General features: G+C 40.2%; 2 protein-coding genes across 9 annotated transcripts in view; one reads left to right on the top strand and one right to left on the bottom strand.

The window, feature by feature from the left end:
* Nucleotides 1-259: 259 nt before the first annotated feature.
* On the top strand, nt 260-12,535 carry MAP3K19 (mitogen-activated protein kinase kinase kinase 19). Of its 2 annotated transcripts, none has more exons than XM_033064454.2 (10): nt 260-600; nt 729-1,026; nt 1,283-1,329; nt 1,740-1,824; nt 2,591-2,832; nt 3,399-3,442; nt 5,524-7,956; nt 9,142-9,291; nt 9,506-10,203; nt 11,163-12,535. In XM_033064454.2, the coding sequence occupies exons 4-10, from the start codon at nt 1,781-1,783 to the stop codon at nt 11,227-11,229; spliced, it is 3,678 nt and encodes a 1,225-aa protein (XP_032920345.1). In that variant the 5' UTR covers nt 260-600; nt 729-1,026; nt 1,283-1,329; nt 1,740-1,780; the 3' UTR covers nt 11,230-12,535. The 2 variants fall into 2 exon arrangements, with proteins under 2 accessions (XP_032920345.1, XP_032920344.1); XM_033064453.2 differs by having other exon boundaries at nt 9,139-9,291.
* A 149-nt stretch (nt 12,536-12,684) lies between these two features.
* Nucleotides 12,685-17,062, bottom strand: part of CCNT2 (cyclin T2) — a 25,349-nt gene continuing 20,971 nt past the window's right edge. For 6 of the 7 annotated variants that reach the window (XM_033064463.2, XM_033064464.2, XM_033064468.2 and 3 more), the window contains one exon: nt 14,975-17,062. This exon is cut by the window's right edge. Coding sequence is in view for 1 of the 7 variants with exons in the window: in XM_033064465.2 (XP_032920356.1) it covers nt 12,951-12,973 (23 nt within the window). In the remaining 6 variants the exon portion in view is untranslated. Of the gene's footprint in view, nt 12,974-14,974 lie in introns of those variants that run through there. The other variant, XM_033064465.2, reaches the window with a different exon arrangement.

Below are 17,062 nucleotides of genomic sequence, written 5' to 3'. Positions count from 1 at the left end.
CCGTGAGAACGCGTCTGTCCCGGGCTCTCTCACAGCCCGCTTTCTTCTCACAGCTCGGTGTTCCCTCACAACGCGTCTGTCCCGAGATCCCTCACGGTCCGTCACGGCTCGTCCCCGTGGGGCTCCTGCCTCGCCCTGCTGCCCGCCCGGCCTCTCTCCTTCCCGGCTGGCTGCAACCCCTCATGGGGACTCCGCGGGCGCAGTCGCTTCACACCGAAGCGAATCTCCCACAGATTCTCCGGCTCCGTCGGCCAGGCCCGAAGGGCTTCCTGAGATGTTCCCAGCCCTTGTCAGCCAGCCGGGGGCTGAGGTGTCCCGCAGTGGTGTCCTTATCCCGGCCTAATCCAAAGCCTTTCCCTCGCTTGTGTCACCCGGGGGACGGCGACAAATCCTTCTGGCATCCAGCAAAGCAGCTCCCTTAAACACCCTTTCAACTTAGCTTCAGCCCACTATATCTCTTTTATCCTGTCTTGCCCCTTAGCTCAGTCTATTACTTAAAAAAGAAGAGGAAATACCCTTAAAATTTTCGGCTACAAAGGAGAATACAAATACTCGTGAGGGGTCTGAGTGTGAAGTAAAAATGACGTGGAAACACAGCAGGTACTAAAAGCATAAACGGAGGTAAACGTAAGATAGAAATAGTTTGTGTAGATGGTTTGTGTGCTGAGAGAAGTTGTGATTAGAGCCTGAAGTGCTGCCGTTTAGCTCGGCTCTGTTTGTTTTCATAGGTCACTGCTGCTCTTTGATTAAACCCTGCAAGCCAGATTCCCCGGGGTGAGGGGGTTACCTGGGCGACTCCGTGTAAACTGAACAGCCCGTGGAGCTGCAGCGCCTGCAGAGGAGCCTGCCTCGGGAAGGGCTCCTGTATGCTCCGAGCTCGGGAAAACAGCCGAAAATAAAATCAAAGGGTGCGTGAGTGCCGTCGAATTCCTCGCTGGCCAGCAAGGAAGGCAGCTGCGAGCTGAAAATGCTCCGTAACTTCTCTTTCACTTGCGCATCTTTGCCTTTTCGCTCCTGGTAAACCAGGTAAGATTTATAAGATTCTGCCTTTTTACAGAAAATTTTCAGTTATTGTTTTGAAGGGGGTTTTTGTGTATCCAAAAGAATTTGGGAAATTCGTAGAAGTTCACCATCTGGCTCTTATCAGGTGAACATAATGGGATGGATATCGTAATGGATTATCTGGCCTTTAGCATGAGACATCAAGAGTGCTGGCTTCTAATTTCGGTCTTTAATTTGTATTCTTGTCATTTGAAAAACTGAAGTTGACTGTGTTTTTCAGGAAGACTCTCAGATCCATCGAAACTATTAACTGGGATTAATTTTCTTGTAAGTATTAGCTTTCTAGAATTTCAAAACTCCCAATCCTTTGACTTAACTCTTTCATGTTTCTTCTTGACAAGTCTGCACTTTGGGATTGTTCTGTGTTGTTTATGCCACTGTCATCTTATGGTATTGTTAGAGCTGGAGTATAATCTTGGAAAAGAGGGTTGATGTTTTTACAATTACTCTTATCAGGTGAACATAATGAAAGAAATAAAAAGAATTCAAAGTTACGCATTCACATTTCAATAAATTACAAAAATTAGTCAAAGATAACTTGCTCTTGTTTTTTCCCTGATAGTTACTCTCTGTACTTCTTTATAATAATATTTTAATGCCCCAAAATCACTGCATTTGCCATGTATTAAACTGTAGAATTAAACTGCTTTTATGCAAATATTGATGTATTACTGCAGGTTGTGGAAGTGGTGTTGCTTTTCAGAATGCAGACACTATAATGGAAGAAATGCCTCAGTCAGACAAAGCTCTAGGAAAAAACAGGTAAGAGGCATCAGTATTTAATTGGTTCTTGGGTATGCACAAATGGGAACAAAGAAGGTTATAGTCTGAATAAGAAAAATATTTCCTAGACATTATATACAACTCTATATGTTGTATAGTGTTTGTCTCTTCCCAATGTCAATTATTGGCCACTGCTGGAGGCAGGGTATTGCATTAGGTGAACAAATCATTTAGTACAAAAAACCCCATGATATGTGGTTATTTGACTTATTAAACACAGATAATTATCTTGCATCCAGCTTTAAGATCAACTTAGACTGTACTTTTGTACCTCTTTTCACTCACAGTATTTATCTTTTTCCACATTTTTCATTCCTCAGAAAACAGGTGGCAGAATACTGAGGCTGGTCCACACAGCCTCTATTTTTTCTATTTTGTAAGTAACAAAGGCACATCTGGTCTGAATTCTTCTGACACACTCTCCTGATGATTCATAAAAGCCACACACTGGAAGCAATCCATTTTTGTCAAGAAGGGGAAGGTGAACAATATGTTTTTACATTTCTCTTGTTGCTTGGTTAACATTGTTTGTCATTCATTCTCACTCTTAGTCAATCTCTGCATTGCAGTCTGCTATTTCCAGGGAGAGCCACAACCTCACAGATAAATAAAGAAAAGATACTTTGGCATTCTGGGATCTCACAAACCTCCTGGTCATGTCATTCACCAGCTACATGATTGTTTGAACTGGCTCCTTCCACTTATTTTTGCTCTGTATTTTGGTTATTTTTGTTTTGCCTTTTAGCCAAATTGCACCAACATCCAGAGCGCAGCCAGACCAACAAGTGGCATGTTTTCCAAGTAAAAGTCAGACAGCATTACCCAGGAGACATCACATTTCCTTACCTTTCTTCTCAAAGAAAGAGAACATGGGATGTGGCTTTGACTTCAGCTTTCTGCTACAGAGCTCATGCCCAGAATCTAACATTTCAACATCAGTTTTGGATTTGGATACTTTCCAGATAATAAAAGCACAAATAGAACAAAGTAAGTTCAATTTTAAAAGTTACAAATTTTATATAAAGTTATATATTAGTTATCATATTGCCTTTATGTCTTTTGCTGTTTTCAGAAAGACTGCAGCCTTGTAAACCCTCTTCTTTAATTATAAATTTGTGTGTGTAGAATGAAGGAGATAAAGAGAAGCAAAGACAAACTTCACCATTCCTGGTACTCTGTGTAATGAGCCACAAATGTGGAGTGTAATTCTCTGTACCTAGAGTGGTGACATCTTTCTCCTTCATACTGGCAATATTAATTAGCTACATACTGTAGTTAGCAAACATCTACAATTGAGAAGTATTTCTTTAAATTATTAGTGTTGAAATATTTAAAAATTATAGTATTTTATTGTTTTCTATGGAAAATGGAATTGTGAAATTCAGTGTTTTCACCTACAACTTTTTTCTGCACTGCAGATTTATAGCACAGTCCTGCAACCAGAGACAGATCCTTGATCCCCTGAACACTACAGTTTGAAATTGATTTATAAATGTGAATTGTAGTCTGTTTAAGAACATCAAATTAATATTTCCTTTGTTTTGATTTTTAAGGGTTAAATGTAACAATGCTAAAAACCAGGAAGAAGAAATCTGAGGTAAGGGGACATTATCTATGAAATGATCACTGGCAAAAGTATTATATCCTTTCAAAATCTTAAAAATAGAAATACAAAAGTAGTTTAGGTAGTTTGCTTAGTCTCAGGTGTTTTGGTTTTTGGGGTTTTTTTAAGAATGTGAAATATTTTTACATTTATTATTTATATGTGTGTGTCAGCAAATCTTGAGGTGTATATCAACAGATCAGTAAGATGTTACATCAGGGACTTCAGGAGATAAAAGATACAAAGTTCAAAAATATATAAAACTTAGAAATATGCAAATTAGTTAAAATATGCATCCTATATGTTAAATTAGATGTCTAGTTTTGATAAAAACCCCAACACTTCTTTTAAATGGTAATTTAAAATTGAAGCTGAATTCTAGAATAGTCTTACTATTAGATGATTGATGAAATTTATTGTGTTAGCAAATTAAAAATAGTCTTTTAGAATTAAACACATTTGACATGAGATCTTGTGAAAAATGTAAATAAGATTGGGCAAAATTTTTGTACCTAGAAACAAATCCATAATTTTACATCTCAGTATTTTACACCACTTTAAATAGATTGTATTTCGAAAAAAAATAAATTTGACCTTCATGTATATTGATTAATAGCCTTTTGTGGAAAAGACTCAACTCCTTGAATCAGAGTGAGCCCATCACAGAATACAACTGATCACAGGAAAAAAGTGAAGAGAAGTATAGAAGTAGGAGCAAGAGTTCTGACACAGGATTATAAAAAGGGTTATGGGAAAAAAAGAATTTCAAATGAAGGGAAATATTTAAGAAAAATAATTTAGCTGACCTTGGTGTGATTTAATGCAGCTTTATTTCATGTCTTGGGCTCTGGTGGTTTCTAGAGGTGTATCCTTTGGGATAAGCTGAGCATTCACATTGATGCCATGCAGGCTGGACAAAGCCTTCAGAACTGTGAATGTCAAACCAACATTGCTTTTCCTGGCATGTTCAAACCTCAGTTTGTCCTTGGAATGCAAACAAAAATTTCCTGCAGATTGCAAACTGATGTTGAATATAGACATGCAAATGAGCACTCAGAGCAGATGACTATGTGATTACTTCTATTGCATTCATTTGCATAAAAATATTCATTTCCTATAAAATAAGGAACAGAAATACTATTTTCAGAAAATCATTCTCACTGTTCATCTGAATAGTCCAAACAAAGTACTCAGTTTCTCTGATCTGTACTCCTTCAAATGTACAAGGTACCTTTCAACAAATGTGATGGGGAGAAGGGAGGAATAGTAAAACACATCCCTGACCCAACAGACTCCTGTGGCAGCTGCCTTTGGTTTTATCCATTTCACTTCACTGAAAATTGAGACTGTGCTGTCTTCCAGGTTGCCTAAAACTGTGAGCTAAATGTGTGGTCATTTAACATGGTTTATGGATGTATATCTTTAGATTTAATATAATTTATCTTAAAGTCTATAAATAATTTGTTAGAATTGTTTTCTCCAGGGATGCAATAGCATTCTGTTATAATGGTCTGGTTTTCCTTTTGAAAAATTGCTTACCTGAGCTCTAGTTCCATTGGGAATATAATTAATGGTGTCAGCACACATTGGAGGGTTACATAAAAAGACTTTAAATATCAGCATTAGAGTGGTGCTCTCATTCAGGGAGAGTGCACAGTGAGACAGGAACTCTGGCACGTGAAGCCACTGCCCAGCCTTTGAATTCCTGTAGCAAACACGTGAAGTGCCATGAGACAGAGTTAATAACTGACAAGAGGATTTGTGCATGTGGACAAAACTTACTGTTTGTAAATCATGGAGAATGACTTGTGCCTTAAAAACAAAAATCCCGCTTTCTGTACTAAGAAATATTTAGAAATAGTTCTGGATCTGAGAAAAATAATGAAATTAATGTGAAAAAAATGTTTTTTCTCATGAGTCTGAAATTCTACTTAATAAGAGGTTTAATCTAGGAATATATACAAGAATAATAATTTTCTTTTTTTTTTTCTAAGACTACTTGTTTCTTAGTGATCAGTTTTTATCTGTATCTGTGGTATAGCACATCATTAATGTTTTTTTAATGGAAATTACAGTTTCATTTGCCACCACTGGCACATCAGCCTGTAAGAACAATTCATCTTGCTCCTCTAAAGGATGATATTGTCAATGAAAGCAGCAACATCAAAAGTATTTTAAATATCATGAACTCTATTCCTCAGCCTATCAAACCAGTTACTAAATTTTATCAGTATCAGTTAGACAACTTATTGAACAGGCACGGTGAAAAATCGTCAGAATTGATCATGGCCACAATTTCTGATACGTTTACTCTGGTGAAGGACCTGTACTACTTCAGCATTAATAACTGTGATAAGTACCCCAACAACCAGAAGGAAGAAACCCAAAGCCATTTAAAATGGAGGGAAGCTGATGCAGCAATCCCCACTGAGAAGAAGAAGCAGGTGAAGTTCCAGTGTTCAGTGGTTTGTGACAACATTGATCTGAGCCAAGCCAGGTTCTGCCATGAGAGTCATCCCCACTTGAGCACAAGCAATGCTCTGGTGAGCTGTGGCATGTTTACAGCCCAGACAACATGTACAGTGTCCAGCAACAGCCATGCCCCAAGAGCTGGCAATAAGGAAAACAGAGCAGAGAATTGCTGTAGCACTGCTCTGGAAGAGGAAAATGCTACAGACAGGATGCTGGATTATAAAGCACAGGAAGATGCTGAGAGTGCCACCTTTGTGCTTTGCAATCAGGATTTAGATTCTTCCTGTAAAAATGAAATTATAGAGGCCTACCAAGACTTAGAAGATAATTCTGTAGCTGCAGTAATTCCTAGAGTAGAAGCTCAAGCTCCATCTAGAAAACAGTCAGAAAATCAAGTCTGTCTCTCTGAATCTGAAACAGAAAATGTAGCAATGTCAGAAGCAACCTCAGAGGGCCAAAGTGAGCTTGTAGCTGTTGTTCATGTTGCACTCACTGACCAAGAGCCAGCCAGGGAACCACACATTGCTGAACAACCTGCCACAAAAAAGGGTGTTGTCTGTACCTTGCCTCCTCATGTTACTCAGAGCCTCAATGTTCTTGCTCACAAAGAAAATGACAAAAATAAAATAAAGATGAATAGAAATAAACATTCATCAAAATCTAAAATTAATAACAAGACAAGAGTATCGGAAGAAATAATTGCTTCTGATGAGGTTACCACGAAATCAAATGCCAAAAGTCAGATTTTTATGTCTTTGGAACTGACAAAAGTGAAACCTGAGACTTCCATGAAGTGTCAGAAAAAAACCACTCAAGGACACAAAGGCCATGTTGCTCAGAGTGCTCAGAAAATTAAAAAGCAAAGTTGCTCCTGCAGTTGCAAAAATTCAGCTGTCTTAAAGAAACATGTTACTCCACTTAGTCTGCTACGTGCACCCTCTGCTTCAGATTTTGTAGATCTGAAATACACTGACATGTTCAAAATAATAAATTCAGATGACCAAGGCCCAGGTATTTATGAAATGTTTGGAACTCCTGTCTATTCCCGCATGCGCGACCTTGCTCAGCATGAGGGCAGGTTTTCTAAAGGTGTTTGTTCTGCTCCAGCAGGGAGCTGCACCTGCAGATCTACCTGCACTAAGGGGGGAGAAAGCAGAGTCAGAAACACTCAAAAGAAAACACATTCCAAGCCAAAGAAAACCATGCCTGGCTCTAAACAAAAGCAGAAAGATTTAATCACTAAGGACAGAAGGACCAAGTTGAGAGACAGCAACACAGAGCAAGATAATGGAACAACTTCTGACTTGGATTTTCAAACACACACCTCAAGTAGCACAACATTGTTTCATGGAGATAGGGATCATCAGCTCACATTTTTAGAAGAGCTTTCACAGTCAACTAAGCAAAATGAAATGTTTGCAAATTCAAACCTCTCAACTATTAAAGAAGTTTCTTTGGAGCAGTTGTTAGACAGCCAGGGTAGTTCCAGCCATCAGAGAGCTGCTGCCTGCAGCCAGGATCTCCTTCAGGTCAGTGACAAAGACTGCAGAGGATGTGTTGGCAGACTGACAACAGCAGAGCAGAACATCTGTGTGCCCCAGTGCAGGGGGGATATGGATGGTGGCAGAGGCCTGGAATCACAGCAGGACTCCAGGTCTGTCAATAAATGTGAATTGCCCTTTTCAGATAGACCGGAATGTCAGTCCCCTACAGAAATATTAGATCACAGTTGGGCAAACACACCTCAAAGCAGTGGTTTGGCAGATGAATTGGCTCGGCCTTCAGTGATTTGGACAAGAAATGCCAAAAGCCTCAGTTTCCAGACAAGTCAAAACATTTCTTCCTGGTCAGATACTGAGGATGTGACTGATGAGTTGCTTTGTTGTTTGGCCAAAGAATTGCTAATGCTTGAAGAAAAAGACACCAACTCTTCAAGAACAAAAAATACATGTTCTAAAATACAAAACACACAGAGTGAAGAAGAGGAAAATATGATGCATGGAGATGGAGCAATAATCAGTAGTGCTCTAGAGAAGGTAAAACTAATTTCTCCTTGTAACTTGCTAAATAATTTGAGTGATATTTTGTTGTGGCCTGGATAGCTACAATATTCCACACCAGTTTGGATGAAAAATGGGAAATAGGTGCTTATTAAAGAGATTTATCAAGTCTTTTTCCTGGGGCCAGCTTTCCATTAATTCTTCCAAGCTCTGTTGAATATATCTGTGTTAAGGGCTGCATGTCAGGACACAAGCCAGAAGGTATTAGGGCATGACAGGAATAGCTGCCAAGGCTTTTATCAATTGAGAAATCGTGGTGAATAAAGAGAACAGGCTGTTTTCATTGAAGAGCTTGTATTAAAAGGTTTTGAGCAAGGTGAGAGCTGGAGATGTGGGCAGCTAAGGAATATGAAAATACACTACAAATAGTCTTGTATATCCAGAAGGGCAATTACTTTGAATCTCTGAGTGCAAGCAGATACTTTTATGGTTATGAACCACAAGTATTGGTTTATCAGCCAGACTTACCCTGTTTAATTAATGCTTAATCAAAACTTGGAGCTCAGAGGGCTCAGATTTTGGCCCCCAAGTCACCTGTGTGCCTTCACCTGCTAAGGTGCTTCTCCTTGATGCTGTTAGCTCTTTGTCTAGTTAAATTACAAGTTTATAAGGAAATGTCTTTCACTACACATTGATACATTCCCTTATGCTTCTGCAGACACGGGTGCCAATTATAGCTCCTTTCTCACTTCTCCCAGGGAGATCCATGGCTAGATGGGATAATTATTTCCCATCTATCAGAAGCAGTCTCTTCTTCCTGGGAAGTCATGGCCTGTTATTTTCATCAGAATTGTGTTACATGTGTTACTTAGAGCATGATGGTAGAGCTATATTCACCCTTCAGCTTGACAAACTGTACCTATGAGACCCAAAAAGAGAGTGTATCCTGCTCTTTTCACTTCTCTTCTGTCTTGCCATCATGGAAGATGTCATGCTGTAACCTTCTGGTTATGCACTCTTGTGATATATACTTGAAAATATTTATACAGTCTTACCTAGTATAGCAATTCTATCAATGACCTGGGCAATTTATATATAAAAAATTCTGTAAAGCAAAGTCATGCCAGAAAAAATTACTCCTTTTGAATAAAGTGGGGGCCAAATGAAGCCTGTCTTTTCCTCTCTGCTTTCTGCCCACACTGACCATCATCTTTCAAGCAGAGTTACAGCAAAGCCTTTTTGGCTTCAAATGAAGAAAATGGCCCTCAAAACTTTGATGAATCTACTAAATTACCAGGAAGCAGTTTAGCTGCCAAAGATCCTATCATGTGGACAAGAGGAGAAGTCCTTGGGAAGGGAGCCTATGGCACGGTAAGTTAATGGCTGAAAATGATGAAATGTGTTGGTTGTCATTGAGCTGCACCTTATGTCAAAAATAGCCTTTGTCCTAGTCAACAAATGGTTAAATATTTTGGCTTGTACAGTGATACATGAAACATGATAAGCACGAAGATTCCATTTAAAATAAGTAAATGCTCAAGTTTTATCTTGTGTCTTGCTCTGATAAGTGCTGGTTTCACTGTAGGTGTACTGCGGTCTGACAAGCCAGGGACAATTAATAGCTGTAAAACAAGTGGTTCTGGATACATCAGATCAACTCACTACTGAAAAGGAGTATCAGAAGTTCCATGAGGAAGTTGATCTGTTGAAGACATTGAAGCATGTAAATATTGTAACTTATTTAGGGACTTGCCTGGAAGACAACATTTTGAGCATATTCATGGAGTTTGTTCCTGGTGGCTCCATTTCCAGTATTCTGAATCGCTTCGGTCCGTTGCCAGAAGTTGTCCTGTGTAAATACACCAAGCAAATTCTACAGGGGGTTGCATATTTACATGACAACTGTGTGGTCCACAGAGACATCAAAGGCAATAACGTGATGCTCATGCCCACCGGGGTAATAAAGCTGATTGATTTTGGCTGTGCCAGGCGCCTGGCCTGGGCCAGCCTCGGCGGCACCCGCAGCGAGCTGCTGCGCTCTGTGCACGGCACCCCCTACTGGATGGCTCCTGAGGTCATCAGCGAGTCTGGCTATGGCAGGAAATCGGACATCTGGAGCGTTGGCTGCACCGTCTTCGAGATGGCGACAGGCAAACCCCCTCTGGCTTCCATGGACAGGGTGGCTGCCATGTTCTACATCGGGGCGCACAGGGGGCTGATGCCACCCCTGCCCGATCGCTTCTCCAGCGCTGCCGTGGACTTTGTGCACGCCTGCTTGACCAGGTATGGGGGCCTTGAACTGGAGAATGAAAGGGAAAATGCACCTGGTTTGTGTGCTGCAGATAGGGGAGCTTAGGTTATGGTACATGTTGTTCTAAATGCATAGGCTTTTCAGCACTTCAGGAAAGCCTTTAGGTAAAAGTCTATATAAGAGTTTTGCTCTTTATAATGGTATTTAAAAACCTCACAGATTCTCTTTTTATAGGCCTTGTACTCATCATTTACTTCCACTATAATTTTCATGCAGAAACATGGCACTGTTTTGGACAAAATATTTGATAGATTTCTTTGCTGGGCTTTGTTGTTCCAGTATTGTTTGAATTTGGTCTGTGTCAGACAAGTTGTTTCAAGGACAGTATTCTAAATGGAGGAGCTTGCACCTAATTCTTGTCTTCTGCAGTGGAAAAATCTATTATCAGTCCAGAAAATTATTATGCCATTCCAGGAAACACATACTTACTTGAAACATAATACTTACTAGAAGCATAAAGTTCTCTCTGTAAAACCCCAAACCATTAGCATTCACACATTATTTTTGTGGTGTTTTTGTTTTAAACAAAGCCATGGGCTTCTTAAAGTGCATGATATTGATTAGAGATGCCAGGACAATCTGATTGACAGGCTCCAACAGATAATTATCACCTTTCTTAAATACAATTTTGGTGCACCTGAAATAGCCAAATAAGCAGAATTATTCGAAGACTTGCAAGGAATTCAGGGGAATAAGTAATGATTACTTTAATAATAAAATATTTCCGTTTTATCATTCATAAATTCCAACAGTCTTTTCCCTTCAAGCCTCCCTTCTTTTCTATCAGCTTTATCAAAAAACCCCTAAAATTGAGTAGTGAATGGAGAAATAATAATAATAATAATTAAAAGGCTTCACAGTTAGGTTTTTACAATTCCATCACAGCACACATATTAATTTTATGTACTGATTAATGAAACCTTCAATGCAGAGATCAACACGAACGGCCTTCTGCTCTGCAGTTGCTGGACCATCCCTTTGTGAAAGGAAGACAGTGAATTTTTCAAGACTCTTGCCAAATGAGCATGTGTTTTCCATGGAAAAGACTTTCACTTGTGAAAAAAGACCAGAAGGAACTGGACTTTAACGTGACAGCAGAAATACTGGAGAGCAGTTGTGTTCAAGGAGTCATTGAAGAGTCCCTGTTCTGCAATGCCTGCCCTTCACTGGGAACACAAGGCCACGTTGTGGTGCATTTGGAGAGACTTAAAGGAAAAATAAAGTCACCATCACTGGCATGTGACAGGCCAGGTAAGCTGGAGTGTCTGTAAAATCCTATGGAACACAAGCTAGGGGCAGAGAGCTCTGCAGGTAACTCCAACTAGGAGATGAAATGAGTGTGGTGATCCCACAGGAACCTCAGGCCATCTACTGGCACAAAATGTGCTGAGGCTTTTATTCAGTCAGATGGGCCCTTTGGTTTAAATGGATGGGCACTTCAGTTTTTAGCTGGTGAGTTAAGTTTTTTACATGCATAGATCAGCCCTGTGTTCCTGAGGCCCTGTGTCTCCAAAAGATACTGTGGTGATAATGCAAGAGGTAATGATCTAAACCATGGGACTGCCTGTTTTAAATGAAATAGTGCATTTTTGGGGCACTTTCAGGTTCCAGGAGGCTGAGGTTGGAAGGGGCTCTGGAGATGCTCTGGTCCAGCCCCACTGCTCAGAGCAGGGCTGACTGAAGCAGGCTGCTCAGGCCCTTGTCCTCTTGGCATTGAGCATGGCTGGATGGAGATTCCACAGCCACTCCAGGCAGCACGCTCCAGTCTTTAACCCCCACATGGTAGAAGTGATTTTATGTTTGAAGACTGTCTTAGAGGTAAAGTTGTCCCATTGTCCCTTGTCCTGTCACTGCTAGCACTGCAGAGTCTGGCTCTGACTTCCTTACTGTCCCCTGGAGTGCTGATACTCACTGAAAACCTGAAGTGTTTCTCTGACCACTTCAGTGAGCACTGTCTGGGACTGGATGACATAGAACAGAGCTCCTCTGCACTCCAAAGGTCTTTACACTTAGTAGAACTAGCTACTACTAACTGTACAAAATTAAATAAAATCCTAAAAGCATTATTAAGTATTAATAAAGAAAAAAAGCAGGTATTAGTATTTAGAATGTCCTTTTGCTAAGGCTTTTTCCTATCAAAATGGGGTAAATCTTTAGCCTTTGTGAGCACCCAGGCTCCAGGAAGAGAGGCAATAAAACTCAGCCCTACAACTGTTCAGAGCTGAGCTCTCAAGAAGCCAAGACCCTGAATTCAGTGCCAGCAGTAACAGGAACGTTTGTGCTTTACAAATGGGAAAGAATGAAGTTCTGTGTTTTATATAAAACCAAATTTCCTCAGAGTGCTAAACATCTTAAATAACTTTCAAACTTTATTTTATTCCAGTAGCCTGACTTCAGAGAGTTAAGTCTAGACTTCATAAAAGCAAAGAGAAATCAGTACTTCTAGAAAATTCTTTATTAATAGTTCCTGTGGGTATAATGTCACATAACAATGACAGAACATTATGCCAGTATAAGAGAAATCCTAACATCACAGTAATCTTCATAGTTCAAGCAGTTAACAGTCCTTTTTTGAGAAATATTGGTTGGTGCTCATGCCAGACATCCATGGCAACATCAAGTTAAAGTATCTTCACATTAAATTAGCTTGCAGAGTAAAGGCAGGAGCCCGGGCATGCGAGCTCTAGTGGGATGTACATCATTCCATGATGTTCTCAGATTAAGGTAGAGTCTTCAACAAAGCTGCAAAGTAAATATGAGGGTTTATTTAGCATGAAATGAAACTGAGATGAGAGTCATAAGCAAGGAAAGAATGGGAATGCTCTAGAATAGGTAATTAATTAAATAAAGGTCAGCATTACAAACCCCCCTTCTTATACACATCTTGTAAGCAAAACCAACATCTCTTGTTAAAGTTCTCCAATATTAAGGTTACCAGTTATTTGCAATTAGTCAGGTTTAATCCAGCTAATTACACTGAAAATAGTCATTAGAGGTTTGTAAAACTTGAACCTGAGTTTTTAATCAAAATGTGAAAGCACATTTTTCCTTTTGTTTAACCAGACTTCAAGAATGAGGTGGCAGTTTAAGGCCAGCCCTTGCAACAAAGGTATTTCAGTTTAATCAGAGCTGTGCTTGCAGCAGAGCTCAGGGCCCAGCACAGCCAAACCAAGCCCTGTGTTAATCTGGGGAGCCTTGGGTGGCTTGGCTGAGCTGCTCTGGTGGAGCAGTCTACAAACACATCTAAATTTGCTTATTTCTTACTTGAGGACAGCAGAGATTCTCACACCAAAATCCAGGTGCCTAATTACAGGTATCCAGTGTAACAAGGGGAGAGGGTGTGAAATCCTGAAAACTGGCTTTTTCCATGAGACTGAGCAACTCAGTGAGCAGGGTCACACTTGGCTTCATTATTTATAGTGCTAGAGCAGGGCAAACCCTGCTGGATTACAGACCACAGCCTTCCTTTGTGAATCCAGTGAGGACCCAGTACAGTGCATGCAGCCTGCCAAGCACTTGCTGTGACTGCAGGATTCCTCGAGATTTGGAGCTTAAACCTCAGCAGCTGAAGATACAGCCCTGTCCTGGTGTGACTGCAGGGGCATTCAGTGTTCCTCTCACACGGGAACGGAGCCATGGCTCCTGTCAGAGGGGAGGGGCCACAGGCAGACACTGCTCTTGCAACTACTACCAGCAGTAGGATGTAAAAATTTCCATCTAAAAATACACACCAAGGAGGCAGAGCCTGGTCCCTGAAAACACAAGAGGCTCTTCAGATTATCTGGGTTTAAATTTGGTGCTGTTCCACATAGCTCAGTGGGAACCAATTTCATTTCTACACAGTCCTATCAAACCTCTGGTTCTTGCATACAGGCAAAGAACCAGACTTCTCCCAAGGAAGGGTCCTCAGGACACACACCAGTGCCTTTTCTCCCCTGTTTTTCCTTTCCCACAGGGACCTGCACCATGGGACAGCTCAGAAATTTCAGAGGTGTTGTCAAAGGACACAATGTCTGAACTATGGCAACACCAATGCTGCTGTTACAAGTGCAGCAATATAGGGGAATCAAACCCAAGCACTGAGCTTCAAGCTTATAAATTTAGTTTGGATTTGTTATATCTACTTCAGAAGCCAGAGAAACATTCCCAGTAACAATGGGAGAGAAGACTCCTGGCACTAATTATCTCTTTAAGGTGTAAAAAGTTAAGCCTTTCAGAGAATTAACTTGCTAGTTCAGTCTGGCATAACTTCCAGGCTCAAGACAATAATTTTCAGAACTGATTATGCTTATGTGCATTTACATCAAATTACAGAAAGTATTTGTCCAGTCACCTTCCCTGCAAAAAAAGGCTTGGGAACCCTACCCCATGTGGTGTGAGGAGGAATGCAGGGTGTAGCACTGTCACCCACCTCCTCACTGCTGAAAAGAGAAATAATCATGAAATCCCCTCCACCACCAGACTGGCCAGGCACTACACACTGTTACTGCTGTGCACAGGCTCTGCCCCCAAGGTAGGGAGAAGGAACAGCTTAAGATAGCACAAAATGTCTGGAATTTGCTTTTCAGGTACCAAATACCTGATCAATGTAAAGGAAATAAAGGAAACAAGTAAGACTTCAGGCTTTCCAGCATTCCCTTATTTGAATGATTTGATGACAACTAGCAATGTTTTACCAATAACTTGAAGGTGATCTTAGTGTTTACTAATGAAGTTGGGAAAATTAAACATAGGAAAATGGGATCATTTCTGCACAATAGAGGTGAGGTAGGGAATTTTATTGAAAATACTTTTTTTTTTTTTTACAAGTTTTTAGAAATAAACTTTTTTTCTAATCTCACACAAACAGCTGTACCTCAAAAATTCAACTAAGCTATTATGAAACATTTATATTTACAGTTAGCCAAAAGAATATACAGAACTGCCATGTTATGCAAATAGCCAAGTACCAGCTCACAGTGAGATACATCACCCCAGCATTCCCATCACCAGGAAGATTCAACGTACGAAAGAATCTCACTATTCTACAAACCTCATCTCACAAAAAGGAAAGCTTTTTAATAGTGTTGTAGCAAGGTCTCCACTACAGCATCATTTTACAAATTACATAATTAATGTACTCAAATTTATAACAAAAAAAGTCTGTAGTAAGTGATGAACAAAATAATAGTGTTGACTATGAGCCGTTTATTGCATTTATTCAGTCATTCATGTGAGGCTGATGCCGATCCCAAGAGTTTTCATTCATTTCCAACACCTCAGCCAGGCTGCAATTCACACCATTCACTAATTTACAGTGGGTTTCAGTCAGCAAAAACTAGTGGCACCTGATTGCATCCCCTCTCCCTCCCTCTCCATCCTAGGATCACCACGTGGAATTCAGTTTCAGACACAAACACACAGACAGTTTTACCTATTTACAATCACATTGAAACCCAAACCCCGTGAGTTTTATGGACATCCTTACAGAGAAACCAAAACCCACCGTTTGGATCTCAATGGAACATAGGAACATTTTGTCCACCATATTTCACAATTTCCCAGAATCAAAACAGGTAATAGTTTTTTGTAACAGCACCATAGGAGGAAGGCCTATGCTCTTTTCCAAGGTATATTAGACAGGCACTAGTTACCATCCAGACATTTGAACTCCAGGTTGTGACAGCAACTGCTATATTTACAGTACAATATATTGCTTATCCAGAGTGGCTGTATAAGATGCATTTCCTGGCACAATTATTTTAACAGACACAAAAAGAAAGTACTGTAGTGCTTCAAAGACAAAGACAGTTTCCTGCTATTTCACGAGTCTGCCTAGGCTCTAGTTTAGGACAGTATATAATGCAGATTACATTGGTTACAAATCAGACCCAAGAGTAGCACTGAGATGGAAACAGAGACTATAAAAGGATAGAAAATATTCAACAATGCAGAAGTTTGTAACAAGAAGTTACATCCTGAATGTAGAAAAATAACCAAGTCAGGAGGGATAAGACAGCTTTGGGTTTTGTACACGGGCCTTGACTTACACTAAGATATAGCAGAAAATGCAATCAGGTTTCCATTTAAATATTCCTTAAGTGTAAAAAAAGTATTCATAGTTTAAATAAAACTTATTCAAGTAATTACAAGCGTTTGCATTACTGGAAACAGAGTATTACATAGTAATTGAGATACCTGTAGTTACATCATACAGCAACTACCAACCAGGCTGATACTGAACAGTTTTCTCATTTAAAGCACAGGTGAGTAAATAACTGGAAGGGCAAAGCTGCAGATGTTCCTGGGGGGTTACAGAATTAAATGAGCACTAAGGGAATGAGGAGGCTTAGCAAAAGTACTTCACATCATGTTCACTTCTAAGTTAAAAGAAGTCACTGAAAACTGGCTGTTGCTACTATAGATCTACTGAGTTCATGTTGAGGTACTTCAGAGCTTATGGAGAGTTGTGAGTAAGAACCCAGAAGGTCAGTTCCCTGTTCTGCAGGTGGCTGAGCTGCAGTATTGGCTTTGAGAACACAGCACATGCACACCCATCACTCCTCCTGCAGGGCACAAGCCCTGCACAGAGCTCCCAGGCCTCCCTGACACTCGAGGCAGCTTAAATGGATGTCAGGATTTAACTGGGACACTCAGGGGATCTCCTAACCCCACAGAGCTGAAAAAACCAGAACAAGTATCTTCCAATTTGGTGACTAATGACAAGTACAATCCACAGAATCACTGGTAACTATTTTATTGTTGGAATATAAAGTTGGGATATCAATAGTTTTATTCTTATTTACTGTGAAGACTGCATTCACCTGTAAAAGAAATATGGCATCACACACA

Source organism: Catharus ustulatus, chromosome 7 (genome assembly GCF_009819885.2).
Source record: "Catharus ustulatus isolate bCatUst1 chromosome 7, bCatUst1.pri.v2, whole genome shotgun sequence".
Lineage (NCBI taxonomy): Eukaryota > Metazoa > Chordata > Aves > Passeriformes > Turdidae > Catharus > Catharus ustulatus.
The sequence above is the reverse complement of the archived record's forward strand: the minus strand, read 5'-3'. Positions and strand labels throughout refer to the sequence as shown.

Coding starts and splice junctions, on each gene's coding strand:
- MAP3K19 (XM_033064453.2), top strand. CDS start 1,781: ATGGAAGAAATGCCTCAGTCAGACAAAGCTCTAGGAAAAAACAG. Junction 1,825..2,590: donor AAAGCTCTAGGAAAAAACAG/GTAAGAGGCATC, acceptor TTTGCCTTTTAG/CCAAATTGCACCAACATCCA. Junction 9,292..9,505: donor GGAAGGGAGCCTATGGCACG/GTAAGTTAATGG, acceptor GTTTCACTGTAG/GTGTACTGCGGTCTGACAAG.